The 22,228-nt window shown below is 39.5% G+C and overlaps 1 protein-coding gene across 1 annotated transcript in view; it reads left to right on the top strand.

The window, feature by feature from the left end:
• Positions 1-22,228, top strand: part of nnt (nicotinamide nucleotide transhydrogenase) — a 61,867-nt gene that overhangs the window by 18,248 nt on the left and 21,391 nt on the right. The window contains exons 11-18 of the mRNA XM_006627234.3: positions 1,875-2,036; positions 5,947-6,057; positions 8,548-8,693; positions 10,373-10,568; positions 11,560-11,793; positions 14,751-14,911; positions 18,716-18,895; positions 20,720-20,879. Coding sequence (XP_006627297.1) covers positions 1,875-2,036; positions 5,947-6,057; positions 8,548-8,693; positions 10,373-10,568; positions 11,560-11,793; positions 14,751-14,911; positions 18,716-18,895; positions 20,720-20,879 — 1,350 coding nt within the window. The remainder of the gene's footprint in view (positions 1-1,874; positions 2,037-5,946; positions 6,058-8,547; positions 8,694-10,372; positions 10,569-11,559; positions 11,794-14,750; positions 14,912-18,715; positions 18,896-20,719; positions 20,880-22,228) is intronic.

The raw sequence follows: 22,228 nt of genomic DNA on the forward strand, positions 1-22,228 counted from the left end.
GGATAATTGACCATTAACAAAGAGTTTAGCTTTTCCTTAATTTGGCTGTCCAATCCATTAAGTTCTTGTACTAAGGATTCCTTCCCTGTTACTCAAAAGATGTCATGTGGCCTGACTTACATGTTTTATGAAATTCAGTTTCTTTTAATAATATTTGAAATTTGTAGAGTATGTATACCATTAGGGTAGATTATACCTAACATTGTTGGTTTTTCAAGGGGATAAAATTTGAGACTTCCTCTTTTAATTGTTTTTTCTTTGGTATTCGTCCAGCATTTGTTTGGTTCTCACACCGTAACCTAACAGTGAAGTGATGTAAGAATAATTTTTTCCACTTTAAGGATTTTCGTTCTGTGGCAGGGAACCAGATGCAATTATGAATTCACACTTAATCTCGGCAGGTTTGGAAAAGGCCCGAATTGTGCTATATCGGTAACAGCCGGACAAAATACCCTCTCTGTAGAACCACTTATTGTGTCTAAGAGAGCACTGGCCCCAGATCAAAGCATTCTCCTACGAAATTAAGAGACAGGCCAGAAATAAAATTCCGTAACATGTTTGCTGAGAATAACTGCTTTTAAATAAACACAGATAAAAGACATTTTCTTGTGTGTAGTAGTAAAATCAAGAACATTATTGCACTGTTGTAGTAAATAAGTATGCAAAACAAGCAAACAGAAATAAGGCTGACAAAGGATGAAAACAAGGCAGCTCTGCTGTCTACCTTTTCAAGTCCCTTAATTGGTCTGATATGAGCTGGTTTTCGAAGTGCCAGGAAACCAGGTATAATAAAACGAGGCACATAAAAAATCTCGCAGTCTGTAGGCGAGCATTTTCCCACAGACCGGATTTATCAGTAAGGTCCCACTTTCAGACAGACAGAGCAACTCTTTGCACTGGCTTCCAAAAGGTTTAGCATTGCTGGTCTAAACAAGGTATATAATCACCTCCTAAATTACTAACAGCATCTCCAGAGTCTCCCCACCCACATCCCTGTTTACAAGTTTACTAGTTCTCTTTTTTTAGATAGCCTACATATTGCAGTTTATTATTTTCTGAGTTGGAACCATGTGTGTGTGCCGTATTTCCCAGACTTTAGTACTGGCGAATACTAATCAGTTTTTACTTGGGTACTGTATCCAACTCAGTTGGGTTCTGAGAATATTCATTCCTGTTTGTCTTCAGGCCAGAAAGGACTAGCTTCTTTTACAGCATAATATTATATAAAATATTATTTTTACATTAAAAAAATATATTGTAATTGAAATATAAGTATTAACAGTGCTAGATGGATAATAATGGAAAATCAAGTTCTTCTTGCCTTAGTGCATCTTGCATTAGTCATTGCATGACTCTCCTAGATCGTTTCTCTCATGGCCTTGAGTTTGGTTGGCAGCTTTGAGTGATCTGTAGATTACGTTTATATTTTGTGCCATTGAGAAATTGGGGAGATACTTTTATACACTGAAGCCATCTTTGGCTGAAATAATCTAAACTTTTCCATGCCCAGTTCACATATCATAATAATAAAAGTGACGCATTGTCATTATAAAGTGTCCCAGAAGTAATTTATGTCTCTCTCTAGGCAGTTTAATCATTTAATTACTAATTTTTTATTTTCTAATAACTGCCTGTTTTTTCTTTTTTCAAGCGAGGTAGTGCATACTGAATGTTACAGGACTCACAGTGAGAAAAGTTAGTGATGTCACTCTACTGGGTTTTCCATGAACAGTCAGACACCCCATAAAACATACAGGGAGCCCTTTATTACCCTAGGTGTGTAGACAGGGGATTTGAGGGAAGACGTGCTTGCTCTTGTCTGTTGTGGATCTTCTCCACCTGTGCTTTTGGATTAAGACTCATCTCTTGTCCAGGTATTGGCAGTCTGCTTGGGCTTGGAATTGCTTCTCCAAATGCCGCCTTCACTCAGATGGTGACAACCTTTGGCCTGGCTGGAATTGTGGGATACCACACGGTGTGGGGTGTCAGTCCGGCCCTCCACTCTCCACTTATGTCCGTGACCAATGCTATCTCAGGTGAGTCTACCGAAAGTTTAATAAGATCACTTATATGCAACAGTGATGTAACTTTGTTTCGACAAAATAGCACTAACACTCTTGCTTCTTTGCCTTTGGTAATATGATTGTGTTCATTCAGATTTGATATGGTTTATCAAAGATATCTCTTTTCACTTCATTCATATTTTGTAGCTCCTTTTCATCTCGGAAATAACATGGTTCTTATATAGCCATATGATAATGGAAAGATGATTGCTGACAATTATTACAAAGACTGGTCTGTCCATTATTATCAAGGTCTGGTATGGGTTGCAGCAGCTCAGAGGCTTTTTTGAAAACTTGTGGCATAAAACAGAGCTACTCTAGATGTCAGTCCATTGAAAGCACATACCCAGACATGGACGATTTAGAAACGGCGATCAATAAAGCCTGCAAAGCCAGCACAGATCTGGGTGATGGTAGGAAACTAGAGCTCTCAGAGTAAACGTCCCCAGAAGTAGACATGTACACTGCTCACAGAATACTTCCCAGGCCAGAATTAATACCAGTAGTATTCCACTTACTAAGTTTATATAATTCAAATGATTGTTTTTTGGATAAAGAGTGAATTTTAATTGTGCTAAAATAATTATTTTCTAAAAGTAATAACACTAGGCTTATACATGGAACTTTTTGTATATCAGAATGAAGTAAACCAGACACTGAATAAAAGGCAGTCTTCAACAGTAACTTCGGCGGGGTTTGAATTTCCATAGACATTAATGGAGGACTTGTTTGTGAGTGTTTATGCCTTGATCCATGGGCCTTGATTAAATTCCTGCCTTGTACACCGCCTAATGCATAATGTGTTTATTCATTCATTATGTCGTGTGCGTAGACAGGCTTTGATAATTCTGATATCCCCCCATAAGGATGCTTTTATTTCCAAAGTGGGAACCACAAGTGAAATAGCTGGAGTGTTCGTGGTTCATTAAGCTCGTACCCTGCAGCAGTGGATTTAGGAATGGTTTAATTGTCTCTAATAAGCCCATGGTGGTCGACATCAAACAAACCATCACGTAGGCAGGGCTGTTAAAAAAATGCGACTGAGCTAGTCCTGCTAAACACTTATCTGTACCTACTGCACTCTCAGTGTGGCCATTTTAATGTCTTCAAGGACTTCAATTAATGTAGTTTAAAATGTCTTTTTCTGAAGCATTTATTTAATTAGGATTATCCATCAGCCATTTCTGAGTCAGCTATTCAAACTGCATTTGTCTGGCAGAACCAGATCTACATCTGCAAATCTGATTCCTCTTAAGCTTGATCTGTCTGGGTGAGAGGAGGGCACCTAATAACATAAGAAGGTTACAGAGAAGAGAAATCCGCTCAGCCCATCTAGCCAGTTTGGTAGTTACAAACTTTTTTGATCGGCTTCAACAACATGGCCGAGTAGCTTGTTCCATACTCCTGCAACCTTTTGGTTAAAGACGTGCCTGCTGTTCTCGGTTTTTAATACACTCCCATATAGTTTCCACTCGTGGTTTGTGTTTCACTGTTTAATTTGGAGAAAGCCTAAATTCCCCTCACTTAAATCACTCTGGAAGGGAAATGCAAGGAACTATGAAGGTATATTTTGTTCTGTCTCTGTTATATACTTATTAGTTTTCATTTGCTGTCATGATCAAATAATGTTTTTGCTAAAGTTTACTAAAAGACTTGAATAATGATACTAAACAGACTCTTCCCTACCTGTTTCAAGTGGTGTGGTGTGAAGAAATATCAGGAAGGAACATCAGCACATCTGTCAGTGTTATTAGAGTTATATAGCAGATGTTACAAATTGTTATAAATGACTGGAAAATGTTGAATTGAATTGCTTTTTATAAAATACATTGTATTAAATGAACAATCTTAGGTCCAGCCACATTATCTAATTATATGGATAAGATATGTCAGTGTCTGAAATATTAATAATTGCTGTTACTAATGTATTTGGCTGATGCTTTTATCCAAAGTGACTGACATTTGCACTGTTTATACAGCTGGGTATTATACTGGGACAATAAGGGTGAAATAACTTGCTCAAGGGTACAACAGCAGTGTCTCAGCTCGGATTTGAAGTCACAACTTCCAATTGCTATTCCATAATGAATGAATCTTATTTAGTTATTTTGAAGATTTATGTAAGCACACCAATATTTATGCTAGTTATAAATTAATAGAATTTCAAATTGTAGTTTGTTTTCTGATGTTTTCCAGTGGATATCTTCAATTATTAATATTAAAAAAATATAAACACATACTGTTCACAGATGTATTTTCCTTTCCATTTTGATGAATCACACATTGAACTTGTTCCTTATTCATTTTCTTTTGAGCTGTCACCATAATAGTTGAAACTGGAGTAAAAATAGGACTTCTTGGACCCAAACAAGAGATTTAATTTGATATAAGAAACGTCTTGGTTATTTTTTCCTTCTCTCATCATGGTGCCTAATTTCACCATGTCTTTAATCTATCTGAAACCTTCGACACCCAGAATATCCCTTTTCCTTCATTAGGTCACCTCTAGAAAAGCATAAGTAGTAAACAGGCTGCAGTTCAAAGCAGAGAATGGGTTTCACTTGCTAGGTCCTGAAAACTAAGGCACCCCCGGTTAGACATCTGTGGTTTAAGTCCATCACCCAAATGGCACAGGATTTAAGAACAAGGTTGTGTTGAGTTTCGCTCTCAGATCATCACTGCTTTGCTCACCTTAGCTGTCGGCGAGACGGTGCTGCTGGCGGCTTCATGACTAATTTTTGACTGTTGGTTTATGCTGGTGGGGTTCCGGTGCGAACTGTCCATCTTTGCCGCCTCTACAAGTGCGGCTGGTTGTGTAAGAAAGCCACACTGTGCATTTGCTGCATTAAACCTGAAAAAAATTAGTTGAGAAAAGAAGAGGTGGCGAACAGATATCGAACACCAGCCAAATGCTTAGTGCTGTTTAGCTTGATGTGCCCTACCATACTTGATGTCGAGTTAGTCTCTTATATGAAACTGTGCCGATGCACCAAGCACACATTGAGAACACATTAATCCACCTGTATGTTGTAGCCTAGTAACCTCAAGCAGGCTGTGATACGGGCTAGTGCAGCAGGGTCATAATTTTGCCATGGTTATGGAGATTGAATATTGGCAGTTTCTTTAGTTGTTAATGCACTGTAGCACAGTTCAGAACATGTCAGGTAAGAGCAGCTCGATGATGTTGCTGCCTGGTGTTGTTACAGTGCTTCATGTTTCGTTGCCATACAGTATATACAGCTGCGTAACTGTCTCAGAACTGTTGAAAGAAAAGGTGAAAGAAAAAGTTTGTTGCAACCGAATATTCTGTATAGAGAGATTTTTCAGTGAATTGTAAGTAACTATATTAAGTCATTTTGTGAGTTAGCATACAACTGCATAGTCTCCTTATCCCAGCAGGAACTGCTGATGGTTTTGTGCTCTGCTGCTCTGAGATGTTCTCCCATTTTGTTTATTATGTGCGTCAAACTTGAAAAGCTTAACTCTCGCCAAGCGGGATTCGCGCGTGAACAGATTTAGAGCTTGGGCTCCATCTGGTGTGTACACAACTAACATGCAAATCGGCATGCTGGTTACCGCACAGAACTTGTATACATGTGATTATTATTTAATTTGTTAATTTTTGTATTTTCTTTTATGTGTCTTTTCCAGATTTCTGCGGTGCATGCATTGATGTCTGAAGGCACAATACTGTGCTCTGATTGCCTTTCACTGGCAAAATCTGTAGATGTTTAAGTAAATTAAGTTGCATGTGGGCAGCTTGCAATAACCAGGAACCTATTTTATTGGCACTTGTTGTCATCTACATCTGGTGGGGACTGGAGATTTTAGGATGTGAGGACAGTACTGGAGCTGTGACTGACTCTCTCCACGTCTTGTACAGGTCTCACTGCAGTGGGTGGGCTCTCTCTGATGGGAGGGGCCTACACACCGACCAATACAGCAGAGGTCCTGGCCGTGCTGGCAGCCTTCATCTCCTCTGTCAACATTGCTGGTAAGCATCCACAAGTGAGTTAGAACTTCTCACACCACTGAGTCCTGGAGGTTGATGAGCAATTCAAAGCAAAGTTCTGACTGGACTGGGTGAATTTGCTAACTATTTGGCGAGATGGTTGTTGTTGAAGAAATAAACCAACAGCCAGGGTACTATAACCGAATTGACCTTCATCGTTGCCAGGTTGTGTCTTACCAATTCCAATACCAGTTCTTACTTACTAATTCATTTGATGGTCTAGTTTTGAAGACTGGGATATCTGTGTCGATCCATATTTGAGTAATGTTTTGTGGTGATAACTAAAATCCAAAACTGGGAAAGAAAAATGTTTTTCTCTTGCAGTTTGGAATAATGGATATTTTAGAAAGCGTGTTGGGATTTATGCACTGACTTTTTTTGTTTGACTCTTTTTGCCAGCCCTTAACAAGTTCAACAGCTATTTTGTGGTATAACATTATTGGTAAGGGTTGAGGTCCTCTCTCCCTCTACTGTGCATGAACGATGGCAAGTGAGCGTCTTTTAGACAATAAATTATGATTCATGTCGAGCTCCTTTGAAAGCTTCCCAAACAAAATACTTTACACAGCACATGAAAAACAGTTACACCTAAAATAGGAAATATAAAACTCCTTCCAAAAGCACAAAATCGTAATAAATCATGCTAAATCAGAGATAGAGGGTGAGCCACAGTTTTGGGAAAAATCAGAATGTCAGCTAAGAATTCTGTAAATCTGATCAACCACAAAACATCACGTCTGAAATCCTAGGAATGCAGACAGGACCTTCAAGTGGCTGGTGTTACCGCTCCTGGCTAAAACCCACTGGGAAATAGTGTCGGTGATTTAAAACCCTACTGCTTGACATTTATACCATATCTCACTTTCTAACTAATAACCATGCTTTACTTTCGCAGACCTTCTCTTGTTTGCGTTCCATTGTATACAATGCCTCTTATCCACCTGAAGCCAGGAGTTTAATGTCCTAATAAAGAGATTCCTTCACTACCATTCCAGAAATCTTTCATTTACACACGCAAAGGTAGTTCCTTAAATAACCCCCCAAACCCCCACTTCCCCCAAATCTAAAACATAAATACATATACTTTTCACTTAAAAATATTTGTCCATACCACATGGACCATACTTAGTTTTTTTTTTACTGAAATAGCATAATGTCATGGCTTTTTCCATTTATAAAGTTTGGTTAAATAATTCCTAGGACTTTAGAGTATCTGCTTTTACAATGACAGGAAAAGGGGAATAGACTGTTTTCTTCATGTAATACATGGTCTCTTAATTTAATGGGTGTGTTTTAAAGGGAAAGAATCATTAGCAATGCGATTACTGCCACTACTGTATTATGTTGTGTGGTCAAGGGTCAAACACATTTAAAATAATTATCCTCTACAACAGCTACATGATTCTGTTTTGCTTGATTTAACTGAAAGGAGATGAAAAAGGATGATGCCTTGGGATACATTTTCTGTTTCTTAATTAAATGACTGTTTTTGTGATTCTTCATTTATTCTATTTACATGTTCAAGAGTAAGTTGCTTTTTCAATACATCATTCATATTTTATAATTGAAACTTAATTTGAATAAAGCATTTCAGATGCTTTGATTACTTCTTGGAAATAGATTACACTAGTATAAGACTTTATTTACTCTGAATTTGATATGTCGTATAAATCCTAGGAGGTCAGAGATATTGTGCAGAAATGTCTTCATTTGGTCCAGGTTTAACAAACTCAGCTCCACTATTTGGGAGCTAATTAATGAAAAGCTTTCGCTTCCTTACATGATGTGAAATTGGACCAATTCCTAGAATCAACTTAAAAAAGAGGGCATGGAGAACAAGGACTCTTCTACGAGCAAAGGAGGCTATGATTCCTCTTGTCGTAACAGAGCTTCTGTTGTTGGTGTTACATTCTATGCTTGTAGTTTCTCCTTATAATCCCTCTGTATGACACCTTGAACTGCAACAAAATTTGTAACAGGTTTTATAAGATAAAAATAATTACATGCCATCTAACAGCAGCCTGTACTAATACTCTTTGTCATCTGTCAATTTATACGTCCCCAAAAAGATTAAAAGGAAAATCTGGAGGGGTTCCAAACAACTCAACCTGTTGATGCAATTTTTGCACTTTGTTGTGCAGGATGAGCCCTAAAGTCTGGAAATCTCTGATTTGGACCTTGAGTGGTCAGATGACTGAGGATTTCCAAGAGGCACATCAGCTGACGCTGCTGGGTTTTGATGGTTTTGAAAGTCGGCCAGGGTATCATCTTGGAGCCCATACAACTCTATCCTTAGCCCTAATGTTTGCACTGTGGGTTCTTGTTGAGAAAGGGACAAAGTTATGATCCCCCTTCTCTAGCATCTAGGCAATGCTGCTCGTACATCTGGGCAGAGTTGATTTTGAGGCGTCAAACAACAAGAGCGCTGCCCAAGCAGTGGAACTGACGGTTTTCTGTTGATCTCTCCTCCAGGTGGTTTCTTGGTTACGCAGAAAATGTTGGACATGTTCAAGCGCCCTACTGACCCACCAGAGTACAACTACCTGTACCTCTTGCCTGGTGCAGCTTTCGTGGGGGGGTACGGCACTGCCCTCCATAGCGGATACAACATTGAACAGGTGAGCAGTGCACAACCTGCACAGGCCCTGTTCTCCCAGCAAAGAATAACTCTTGCTTCCTGACAGTCTCGACAGGCCTTGCTGGTCCAGTGAAAGAGTACTCTCTTGACTCTGATAGCCTAAGTCTGAGCGCCATGAAAAATGAAAGGTTTTCACTCTAATATGCTATTAGTTAACTTCCATTGTAGGCTTGCACTGTCTGGCAAAGCGAGCAGACTGCCCTTGCTGGCTGACTTTGTTTTCCACTACTTGCAGGCTTGACCAGTCAACATAGGAACTACGTCATCAGTTTAGCAGGGTGTGGTGGGATAGTAAACACTGACAAGGAACCAGTGATGTAGAACAAAAGTGATTATTAATGGATAGGACTTTTAACCTTTAAACGTCTTAAAAGTAAACACACGAACAAAAAAAAGACAAATAAGGCATCTGTCTTCCAAAACAGTAATGTCTCACTTTGAGCTTGTTTTGTTGTGGTTGACTTTAGAAAATTGTGTTTGCAGCTCTATTTAGCTACAGGTCTTGATTATTTAATAATAATAAATGCCTTCTGTGTCCATTGACTTGTTTGACATGTGGGTGGCCCTTCTAATTAATTTACTGTTGATTAGTAAATTAATTAAAAGGGCCACCCACATGCCAAACTATTACTAGTTACTAAACTGGCCACAGTTTGCCAACAATGGAAAAAGTAGGTCTTATAACTTTTTGTTGCATACTACAGCTTGACCACACACAGTACAACTAGAGATGGGAGGGAAAAGGTGCAATTAAACTGTATCCTAAGGCAAGTAGGAAATCCTGTAAATTAACTAAAGTAACCATTTCTAAAAAACAAAGGTAAAATAGTTAAAATAACAGTAACTCAAACACTCATGCAAGACAAGGTCTTGCAGTATTCTGAAATATATAAATAACCACAGTAGTATATACCACTACACACGTCATGATTAACCTGAAATCTTTGGATTAAACAGGATTAACTGTGTAATTTTACCATCAGTGTGACAAATAATACAGAAAAATATTTAGAATCCTTTCGGTTTCATACTGGTGAATACAAAGGGAAATAATACAAAAGGTATTCAGAAAGTAAGGTTTAATTGAACTAATACAGAGTATATTCACAGCTGTAACTAAAGAAAAGACCTGCTGGTCAATATTGTTTTTCTAAATTGTTGAATTTTAGAAGACTGGCAGTATCAAAGACTGGGCAAATCTTTCCAGATAAATTCTATTCCTGGAATTAAAGAAATGTCTCACACAGACAATCTAAAAGATCTGCAACTTTTTAGATTTGAACAAAGACAACTTCAATGGGACCTGGTACAAGTATTCAAAAGTCAATCCACTCAAAGTCAATATTCAACACATCCTGTTCTCTGGGTTCTGAAGAAGCTACAGTAGCGAGCCATGTTGTCAAAGCTGATATCCTGACTTATTTTCAGAATTGGCTTGACTGTGGTTTCAGATGAGAGAACCCATAGAAAAGCATACTGATATGGCAAACAGGCTATACCCAGTAACATTACTTGATTGCTAGAAAGATGCATATACAGAGGTCAAATAAATATTAATATTAAAATAGGATCATTCTGTAATGGAACCAAATACCTCATATTGTGAAAACTTTGTTGTAAATGAATCCTCCAGCAACTGATAGCTGTGTGTGCCTGCAGATGATGTACCTGGGCTCGGGCTTGTGCTGTGTTGGAGCTCTGGCGGGCTTGTCCACCCAGAGCACAGCTCGGCTGGGCAATGCCCTAGGGATGATCGGCGTGGCCGGGGGGCTGGCTGCCACACTGGGGTCACTGAAGCCATCCCCGGAGCTCCTGGCACAGATGAGTGGGGCAATGGCAGTGGGTGGCACCATTGGTAAGAGCTTGTGCACGTGTGTGTGACTGATAATAATAATTATAATAATTGCTTACACTTATATAGCGCTTTTCTGGACACTCCACTCAAAGCGCTTTACAGGTAATGGGGACTCCCCTCCACCACCACCAATGAGCAGCATCCACCTGGATGATGCGACGGCAGCCATAGTGCGCCAGAACGCTCACCACACATCAGCTATCAGTGGTGAGGAGAGCAGAGTAATGAAGCCAATTCATAGATGGGGATTATTAGGAGGCCATGATTGGTAAGGGCCAATGGAAAATTTGGCCAGGATGCCAGGGTTACACCCCTACTCTTTTTGAGAAACGCCCTAGGATTTTTAATGACCACAGAGAGTCAGGACCTCAGTTTTACGTCTCATCCGAAGGACGGCACCTGTTTAAAGTATAGCATCCCCATCACTATACTGGGGCATTAGGACCCAAATGGACCGCAGGGTGAGGGTAACACCTCTTCCAGCAGCAACCTTAGTTTTTCCCAGGAGGTCTCCCATCCAGGTACTGACCAGGCTCACACATGCTTAGCTTCAGTGGGTTGCCAGTTGTGAGTTGCAGGGTGATATGGCTGCTGGCACCAGATCACCAGTGAAATCCATGTCAGTGATAGTGCATGTCTTTGACATAAGCAGCTGTTTGAAACGTTAAACATACATCTGTGTTTTATTAATTTGGTACAGCTTTTCCAAGTCTCTTCATCTCTGAAAACCTAACATTTAAAAAAAGTGCTGTGAATAGTGTCTTTTCTCCATTTCTGCTTTTTTCGTTTCAGAATGGCTCTGTGATAGTTTCGGAAGAGCTCTTATCAATGGTTTTCATTGTTTCCCACTCATACTTCTTGGTTTGGGGAACATGTCAAAATCAGAGCTGTATCACAAGCAGAGGCAATGGTTTTATTAGTCTGAACTCTGTTGGGTTTCAACAATGAATATTGGTTAATTTGTCCGCCTGTCGTTCTCTCTCTGGTTCAGGTCTGACCATTGCCAAGCGTATCCAGATCACAGACCTGCCTCAGCTGGTGGCTGCCTTCCACAGCCTGGTGGGCCTGGCGGCCGTGCTGACCTGCGTGGCTGAGTACATGATAGAGTTCCCCCACTTTGCCACTGACCCTGCTGCCAACCTCACCAAGATCATCGCCTACTTAGGCACCTACATTGGGGGCGTCACCTTCAGTGGCTCCCTCATCGCTTACGGCAAGCTGCAGGGTGAGTGTGCGCTGCCCGACCACCTGAGGACATGCCCCCCTTTTTTCTGTGGCTCCCACACAGGTTCCACAGGTTCTACTATTTAGGGTGTTGCATGTAAGGTCCTTCACACTTTTTTGCTCAGAAAATTAAAGTGCAGCAAAATGCAAAAGGATTATTCCTTGAAACAGTGTTTGTTCTGTCCTTTCATCCAGTGATGGAGTACCTTTATTTTCTCAAACCTAATCCTATGTTTCCCCACATTTAAGTGCCGTGTGAATGGAGCATGAGGTTTACAGCAGGTGAACTAGTGCAGGAGATTTACCACATGGTGGTGGGATTAAATAACCCCTGGTAATTATTATCCTGTAATATCAAAGTTTAGATTCAGTTTAACTGTATTGTTTGCCATATTCTGTATTTTGATCTGAGAGAGCTATTATATCCATAGCCATAATAATGTAATGGCAAGATCATTTTAGGTTGAAGAATGTGAATATCAAAAACCTATGGACTGACATACCAGTCGCTAACTCAGGTATGCCCGGCGTTAGCACTCATTGTAGCTGTAATAATAATGTGCTCTACTTTGAGACCTCATGGACATAAACTATGCATCTGTTACATCCAGGAAAACCTGGATAATTGCAAGCCTCATTTCCAGTCCTGGAAAAGTAATGGAAAATAGAGAAGAAAGGAAATATCCTCTAACCGTCATGGATAAACAATGACAACATTGGTATTGACAGAATGACAGGGGTGCACAGCAGGCTTTCTTTGTACTACCGAAGCTGTCGAAAGCAGCCAGGCTCGAACTGTGATGTGATGTGGTCTGGGGCAATAAAGGGGGGACAATGTGCTGCAAGGGGGGATTGACAGGACTGCTGGGACCTGTGGGAAACAGCCAAAACATGCCAAGGAACTTGATCCTTCAGGGAGCCATGTGATGATGAAAATCCGTTTATGATTTAATTCCAGAAAGCATAGATTTGAATAATACAGCTGGCTTGAGCTGGCTATGAGTACTCCGTTTATGCAAAGACAAGGTAACATTCCTAGCTAGAAAGGTGACGTCTGGAGAATACAAAAGCATGGCACTCTCCCCACATAAAGTAATGTTTGCTTTTAGATCTTCACAAAATCATCATTTCCTTCTGAGTGCATCAAAAGACTAAGTTCTCGTGATTGTGACACAAGGTGTTAATACATATTTCTGCAACTCTGCCGGTTTGTTCCAGGTTGAATTTCTAGAACTTTGAAGTGTCATTTGATGGGATGAATGAGTGTTCAGAATGGTATCATTGTCAGGGACTAACAAATTTGTACTTGTGTAAAGCAAATGTGGGTTTTATGGGTGTGGTCTCTTTTGCAGATAGAGAGAATCAATGCTGTTATTTCCCAGAGTGAACAATGATCTGATTTCTTCCAGAGACTATTTTTCTCCCCAAAAGTCCCCTCCCTGTTATCGGGGTACCACTTCTTCAGTAGCTAGCTCAGCCTGTAAGCACATGCACAACGTTTTATGTATGGCCAGACACAACCACACAAAATTAGGCTGCAATTAGTCCCTGAGCCCCCAGTCATTTTCCACTTGTTCTTCAAAGCTGGAAAAAATTACTTCCAGTTAGCATTCCATCTCTACAGCTCAGGAAAACAAAAGAACAGTCGCGGAGAAAGCAAACCTCGAGAGCTAATTCTCCAAAAGATGACCGAGTCCATTTTCCATTGGGTTTTCTATTTAAGATTTTAAAAAAAGCGGCGGCATCTGGAATTTATTCAAGTATTAAATACTTTCAGGATAATTTATTAAACCATCCTTTGTGCATCACAGAGATTTTACAAAAGTGCTAGTTGTTCTTACCATTTTATAATATAATATGAAAGTAGAATAATATGAAAGACCTCTAAATCAAATAACTGCACATTCTAATTCTATTTTGGCTTTGATATAACATTGCTGATTAATCAATTAACAAAACAAGTTAATTAGCCACCATTGTATTACCAGTAATACTTTGTTTCCAGCACAGACTCCAAATTTATTATTAAACCGTATTTGATTTAACAGAGTCAGGAATCAGCATTACAAATCTGATTGTTTTTTAATATTTATCTCTTAGGAGAGATTGTCAATGTGAAGATGTCATGTCAAAGAGCAATAAACCCTTAATCCAACAACAAACAACTTTGTTGGTTTCTGAGTTTTGTTGCTGTTGAGCAGCCTGTTCCTTAATTAAACCTGTAACTGGAATTGAGAACTTTAACTCCAAAATCGGGCCCTTCAGAGTTTTGACCTCTTAAAGAGCTGGAGGTTTACAGGTGATATTTTCCTGCAGTTTTATGAAATCTGACAATGCAGTTTTTTGGTAAGAATTAGGTGTCAGTTTAGCTTAATCAGGTGTCTTAATGAGGCAGCTGAGGGCTTACTTGGAATAAAGAGCACAAGGCACCAGGATTCTTCAGGCCTGGACTTGGCAGCTCTGCTGGAGGTCTGAGCTCTAGAAGGCTGAATGCCTCCCGGTGCCAAGATTGCATATTTTCAGATCATTCTACCTCGTCTGCACTGTTCCCCTCATCCCCATTTCTCATGCACACATCTAATCGTGCCACACAGTGCAGCACAAACCTCTAATAATTCTCATCACTTCCTGTCGACCCTGGTTAAAATTAAATGAAGTCTGTTAATAGTGCATCCAGTTTCACGAAACCTTCACGAAAACCACGTTTCTCAGTTGTAATGATGGGGTTAAGTGTGCGATGTCGCTTAGGTGGCATTTTAATTGTTCACCGGGAAATTAATATTTTCTTTGATTGGACAGATGTATTGCTTTAGGGAGTGAGTCTGTACACACAGTGTAATAGAACAGAATAATAGACTTAGCAGTTTCTTTGGAAGCAGGTCTCCGATGGTGAGGGGCTATTCAGCGAGTAGCTTGGGAACTGCCTCAGTGTTAAACCTGATGTTGTCTCTCCTAAAGGAATCCTGAACTCAGCGCCACTGATTTTGCCAGGACGTCACGCCCTGAACGCAGGGCTGCTAGCAGCCAGCGTGGGTGGCATGATCCCCTACATGATGGATCCCAGCTACACTATGGGCATCACCTGCCTCGGCTCAGTGTCGGCGCTCTCCGCCATCATGGTAAGCATATGGCTCTGCCTTTCACTTGACGTTTATTAGTACGAAGTGAGGTAAACGAGGAAGTGAGTCAACATGCTGCTCTCTCAAGATAAGTTGGCAACAACATGCACCTGACCTAGGTTGACACTAAAGATACAAATATAAAAAATCCAGTTGCTCTGAGGATTCAGGCTTATCATATAATCTCTCGTCTCACCACATGCACATATTAATAACTAAAAAAAATACCCCTGATTCCCCAGTGGCTACTCCTGAGTATGGAAGAGTAATGAAACTTAAGGATGTATAAACATACACATTGATTAAAAAATATGCATGTACAATAAGTTAGTATCTGAATGACAAAATAGCTACTGAAAACAATTCGTTGATTTAGATTTGCAATGCAGATAAACACAGCTATAGCTATACATTTTAAATAATGAGAAAACATTTTTAAAGGAAGAATGTTAAATTCCAGTCTTAAAGTCTCTTGAACAGTGCTCTTTAATCAGTGCATTATTTCTCTAGAAATAATTAAATTGATATCAGGACAATAAGCATACAAAAGCTAAAGATACAGAATGCAAATTCTGGCAGCTAAACTTTCTACACTACAACATAGATGAAGTTTCAAATATATTTTTATGTTTGTTTTATCAAATTAAAAGTCTTATTAAAAATTTCGGAGGCTTAGCATTTCATATAGTGTTAAACGCAAGGTAAATAGAAGATGTTTTACAGTAAGACTTTGGAAGAACAATTAAATGTCAGAAAAGTTTTTGTTTTTTATCCTTAGAAATGCTTGACTTACTTAAAGAGCATTCCACCGAAGATGGAATTCAAGGGCCATTACTTTGAAAACCACCCTGGATTCTGGCTGTTTCGATGTGGTTGTGATTACCTGTCAATCTGATTACCTGAGAAATTTTTTTGCTGGTGTGTAACACATTAGGCAAGTCTTAAAAGCAAGATATCTTGTACCCTGTTTCCACTGCTGTTTTCCAGTCACAGCTGCGCTGGCCGGACTGGCTGGGGTGTAGCTGGAAGGCTTTTCCACTGTGGTTCAGCTGCACCTCAGGTGAACATCAGCCAGCAGTCTTGTGTCTCATTTACAGCCAGGCCAAACAGCCCTGAGTGGGCATGTCTAGACAGGGAAGCTTTTCTGCTGGTTAATGACCTGCGACAGGGGAAGAGTTAACCTCAAAATAAATACATAAAGTAATTTCTTAGTAAAATACCCAATCATTGTAAATGATACTGACTAAATACAGTCAATCCCTTCTGTTGAGACAGACATAATAGTATAAAAGACATAGTGATGATTAAGAAAACAATTTAAAATGTAATGTGATTATATTGTTTCTTTATAAATGTAATGCAGTAATGCAATATTGAGATCATTATTTTGGAATGAAGAATTATGTTGTGTGTTTTGGAAGATGAAAACACGTAATAAGATTTAAAAAAAAAAGACAGCTGGACTCATCAGCTAAATTTTATGAGTAAATGGTGGAAAGCTATTTTTTCTTGTGGTTCTACAACATCTTTCCAATTGCTTATACAAGGCAACAGATAATCCATAATTCAGCACCAGCAAAGAAAATGGAGTTTGGATACAGTCTTCTCATCTCAGTAGTCAACTTGCCTATGGTGTTCAATGTCTGTTGATGTCCCTGGCTGAGGAATGGCAATTCAAACTGGGAACAGGTTTCTTCAGCTGCATCTTGCCTTTATAGTTCCTGTGTAGAGGATTCAGTCGTGCCCAAAATTGTAGTTAAGACTACAGTTATTATACAAAAGTAAATTATTCGAACTTACTGTTCCAAATAGGGGGTTTATAAAAAGAGAAATACATAAAATAGACTGAGCGGGATAATCAATAAGTAAAATAAATCATTATAACCCCCGATCTGTAAAGATTACGCCAAGAATATAACCAAGTGGTTGGTGTGATTTAAAGCACTTGAGATCTTTGTTCTCTAGCATAGCTTTAATTAAAATAATAATAAATCAGGCACACTTGGTTAAGCAGTGACACACACTAAAAAACACTACACAACATACAACAAACAAGTTACACAATAAACAAGGCGCCCCAGAGTCCAGACCAGCCAGAAAAACCCCAGACTGCTACCAAGTATTCAAAGATCTATATAACACCCACATGGCCGAACAAGTGAGATAAAGCTGCCTTCTAAACTAAATAATACTACCTTCCGTTAAATCACTCTGTTATATATCTGGATGCTAGAAAGTGAATGGGAAACCTATCTCTCTATTCTAAAAATTCGTCCACTGATCATAAGAGACCATTTTTCACCTAGGGGCTCTCTAGGAAATCATCGTTAAGAGGCAAGCCGACTTAACAAGGTTCAAATACTTAACTAGAATCTGGTCTTTACGCATGAGCAGGACAAGTGCCAGGCGAGAGCTCCATGCTTCCATCTCTCTCCTTGTGTCTTTCTGTCTCTTCCTGTGTCCTTTAATCTCTCTTGTATCTCTGTGCCTGCCTCTATATTTTATCTTCTGTTTCAGACTGTTGATGATCCTTAATCATTTACCCAGATCTTACTTAACCAAGGAAAGCTTTTGAAGAGATTCATTTGATCAATGTGTCTCACACAGAGTACAACTCAGTGAACACCTCTGTTCCTTTCTTCCTGTGATGCACCTGAGAGATACAGTTGTTGATACTAGCCAGTTGTTAACCATTTTCTCTAGATTCTTAAGACACCTCCATTGCCCCCCTTCCAATTACCAGAACAATATACTTTGTTCTCTCAGCTTCCAAACCCTATTGGAAAAACAGATCTAAAATATGTGTTCTGTTTCTTCTCTTGTGAAGTGGGTCCTGAATTCATATAAATTTATTTAAATGTTTTTGCAAGGAATGCTTAATAAAATAAAAGATTGTAGTCTGGTCTAGGTGTTTGAGTGCAAGCTGTATATTTTTGGAAACATGTTGAGTCCTTTAAAATTTTTATGGGACCTGCTTTTTTTCCAGTGATTATGTGCACTACGTTTATGCTTAGTTTAGGTCGATGCAGTGTTCTTCTGCAGCAGGAGTTTATGTAATGCGCATTGCCATTTGGAGTCTGTGGGACCGACTGTCCTATGCAGGACATCTCAGTCATTTCTAACATTAACTGCTGTTAAATTTTTGGCATTTTAGTAATGGTTTAAGGCTGCTCAGTAATATACACATTTTCAGAGTATGTGCCTATGTTCTTGCAATAACAAGCATTTTCTTTATCCATGTATTTCACAGTAAAGATCTGCAGTGAGATTTCAGACAGCCTTAATGCTGTTAAAAAAGCGGAGCTATTTTCAGAAACTAACTGCAATAAGATTAAAGACAAATTTAGAAAAGATAATGCAGTTATTTTATTAAAAATCTTTTTTTTTCTATTAAATCTGGCTTTGGAAAGTTAGCTACAGTGTGAAAAAGATGAGCTGGTCTTGTAAGGGAGTGAAAAAAGCTCTGGAAGTCTACACTAGTCTGGTTTTCTACCAAAGCACTTTTTCTACTAGTAATCATCTGTCGCAAGACTAAAAGTTTGCTTCGATATTTTACTGCTTTTATTAGGATGATATATTTTCTGAAGTGCCTGAAAAGCAGTAAAATTGACTGTAAAAACATTCTGTCAGTCTGATTGAAAGGAAATGAGCTTTGCCACGTAAAATGGGGCTTTCAACGCCCAAGTGCTTGATGCGTGCAAAGATGGCTCTTCCCTTTTTCCGCCTTCTTTTCCAAGGAGGGCTCCTAGCCAACTGCTGACGCCTATGTGTGTGCGTCTCCTAATCTTCCCCTCTCCCTCCCAGGGCGTGACCCTGACTGCAGCCATCGGAGGAGCGGACATGCCGGTGGTCATCACAGTCCTGAACAGCTACTCGGGCTGGGCGCTGTGCGCCGAGGGCTTCCTGCTCAATAACAACCTGCTGACCATCGTGGGCGCTCTCATCGGCTCCTCTGGCGCCATCCTCTCCTACATCATGTGTGTGGTAAGGATAGCAGGCAGGCACGTGGCTGAGGTGCTCCTGATTTCCACTGAGCTTGGCCACAGCTGTCTCCAGGCATGCCCTGAGTGGGTCTGCACATGTCCCCACACTGCTACAAGAATTAGCTTGTGGTGACCCTGGGGCTGAGTGAGTTCACTCAATGGGGACCAACAGCTGCTACCCAGCAAGATTCTGTATTCACATGTTTAGGGACATCTGTAACAGGAGAGTTTTATTAAAACCTTGGAAGGTGTAGTTCTTTATCTTTATTCCAAGGTGAGACTCTCTTTTGGGCACACCTATAGCTCAGCAGACTTAATGCAGTTGACAAAGTTTCCAATCTTTAGACAAATTGATGTCACGCAGTAAAAAGCCCAAATATCTCACATATTTCTCACATGTACAAACGGTTAATATATAATTCCAACTAGATGTTTGTAAAGCGATTCCATTCAATGATCTTTGCAAAGGAAACATTTGTTTCTTTATAAATATGTTCTTATTTAGCTATATCAATGGGAATATTGCTGGGTTTTAAATTAAGAAAAGGGAGAAGAAAAGATTTTTGAAAGTCACCCTGTTAAAATATTTAAATTTTAAATATTGATTTTGGGAAATTGAGCTAATGCAGGCAATCTTTTTTAAGTCAATTTCCACTCAAAATCCATTGCAGAAAATCTCTCAGATGAGCTCCCTAGAAACGGCATTTCAATTGAAATGTTGTTTTTAAATAGTAAAAATAATTTGAAAAGATCTTAGTTGTGTGTGGGAGCTTACTTATCTTCTGCAATTTAGCATTGAGATTCCCCAAAAAAATCCTGGCTCTACATAGAAACATTGGAGTGTCTGGAGATGTGAGTGGACTTTGCTCCTGGTTATGTCAGAAACTATAAATCCTTGGGGACCCTGTTTCACTGAATCTGAACACACAAGATTTTAGTTCCCTTTCAGTATATCGAATGGTTGGGAAATGCACTTTCATTTCCACAAGGAGGCACTGTTATTGTTATTAAATTAGACAAGATGCTCTCTCATACATTGCTTCACAGAATAAAGAAACAAGCCATTTCTTCTTGTGGTTTCTGCCATGGTCATGGCATGTTATCAGTAATTTACTGGTATGTTTATCAGTAATTTCTAAAAAATAATAAATTGCAGTGCCCCTAGACGATTGGGGCTGCTGGTACAGAATGACTCTTATGAGTCACCTAGGTAGGGGCAGCACTTCATAGTGGGTGAAGGTGGTGCAATATGCTTTCAGTCTTCTTATATGCATAAATAAATTCTGCAGTCTTTTGTCCTTCTTTAGATTTTGACACCCTGATTTACATTTATTAAGCCTCCTAGCCTTTACACTCCCCACCCATTCTCTTTTCTTTGTCCTCCCAGTCTAGCTCTTTAACCTCTATTTGGTTCTGTGCAACACTCATGCTGATATAGCATAGCACATTCTTATCTTTTAATATATATAGATTTTTAGCCTCCAGTGACTGCAGATATGTTCTCTGGGAAGTGTGCAGTACTTGAACGAGTATGAACAGAGCTTTTGCACAGGAGGATTTAGGCAGAGATGCTGGCCCTTCAGTTGCATCCATGTACAGAAATATCATATCACTCACATGGGATGGACTCTAATCCTGTCCTAAAATACATCATATCATGTATTTTTTACTCCATTGAGTTATGATGAAACTGTTGCTATGTGAACAACACACAAGTGTACCTTAAACTATAGATGTCAAAAGCAAAAATCTAAATTATGACAGTACCTAAGGTGGAAGTGATGAGATCTGTCCAGGGGCTGATGGTCGGTGCTGTTGCCAACAGGCTATGAACCGTTCCTTGGCCAATGTGATCCTCGGAGGATATGGAACATCATCTACAGGCACTGGAAAGCCTATGGAAATCACCGGCACCCATACAGAGGTCAACCTGGACCAAACTGTAGAGATGATCAAGGAGGCCAACAGCATTATCATCACTCCAGGTACTGTACCCATCAGACCAGGGATTAATGTGCAACTGGGTGCCAGTCATCTGGCCAAAATACAGATTTTCACATCATGTGATTTCCTAGAAAAGGCCTAAAAGAAACAGTCAAATTTGCTAAAAAGCCAAAAATAAGGTTGAAATTTCATAGTTTCATTTCTTCCTGTAAATAGTTTTTTTTTTGTATTAAACGGCAGCCTAAGGGAGAGAAAAGCCTGGGTATTGAGTCACATTTATTTTTACTTCCAAGGTTTCATATAAACCGTTTTGATTGCATCCAACCTCCATCCTGCAGCCTCTGTAAAGCCCTGCGGCCTTCTGAGCTGCTTTGGAAGAATGACAATTAAATTAAGAGATGAAGCTTGCTGTTATATTAGTTACATGATTATTGGATGTCAGTAGGGACCCGCTTGGAAGCATGTAAAATATTCTGATCTGTCAATAAATGTTCTTTGTTTTATTGAGTCCTTCCTGATCCCTTTATATTAGCTATGAATGCCCAGCAAGTCCCAAAGCCCCAAGATAGATTAAACTGACTGATGCTTCTTTAATCCTGTTATGCGAATTGACTTTTAAAATGTAATATTAGGTTCATGGTTGTATTTGCTCTGGCTCCATTTCCATCTTCAGCATGGAACTCCAGATGCTACCAGATGGTTACAACAAAGTCTTCTGAGTGCTTGTGTGTGAGCTTTAAAATGGTAAAAAAATATTGCTGCAATATTCAGACTTATTCTGAATAAATAAGTTAGAGATCTTATGTAGCCTTTCCTCAAAATGGGCATTTCATTTTTTTGGGCAAGGTGACAGGAAAGCAAAATGTGGCCTTTGTAGATAGATTTATTTTTTAAGTTGTCCTATCCTAAAGGAAGGTTAACCTTGGTTTTCATGGTCCTCTTTGGTGTCTATAGACCTAAAGGGTCCAATAACATAATTTCATCTACAATATGATGTCAGCTTGGTTTATTGCTGAACAGAGGTGTTTGAAAGTTAACAGGTTATGGTTCTATCAGGGCGGCAAAGAAGACAGATGGTGAGCCGAGAAAGTCAAGTTAAAAGCTTTTAATTTAATAGAGAAAAAAGAACAACCAACATAAACAAGACTGGAGGGCCAAACACAATATAGCAATTCTTCCATGAAACCAAAGCCTGTCAGCTGGCAGTTTGAAATCCAGGCTAGTCAGCAACTTTACTGACCTTCGCTTTTTTTGTTCTCGGAGTTTGATCTTCCTGGGTCCAGTCATTTACTCCACAACAGCGTCTTTGTTCCCTGTTGAAGTACCGATGTGTGCTTCGGTGGCAGCCAGAGAGGAAGCCCTCATTCCTCTAATTCACTTGCCACTCTGT

The sequence above is a fragment of the Lepisosteus oculatus genome, chromosome 3 (assembly GCF_040954835.1).
Source record: "Lepisosteus oculatus isolate fLepOcu1 chromosome 3, fLepOcu1.hap2, whole genome shotgun sequence".
Lineage (NCBI taxonomy): Eukaryota > Metazoa > Chordata > Actinopteri > Semionotiformes > Lepisosteidae > Lepisosteus > Lepisosteus oculatus.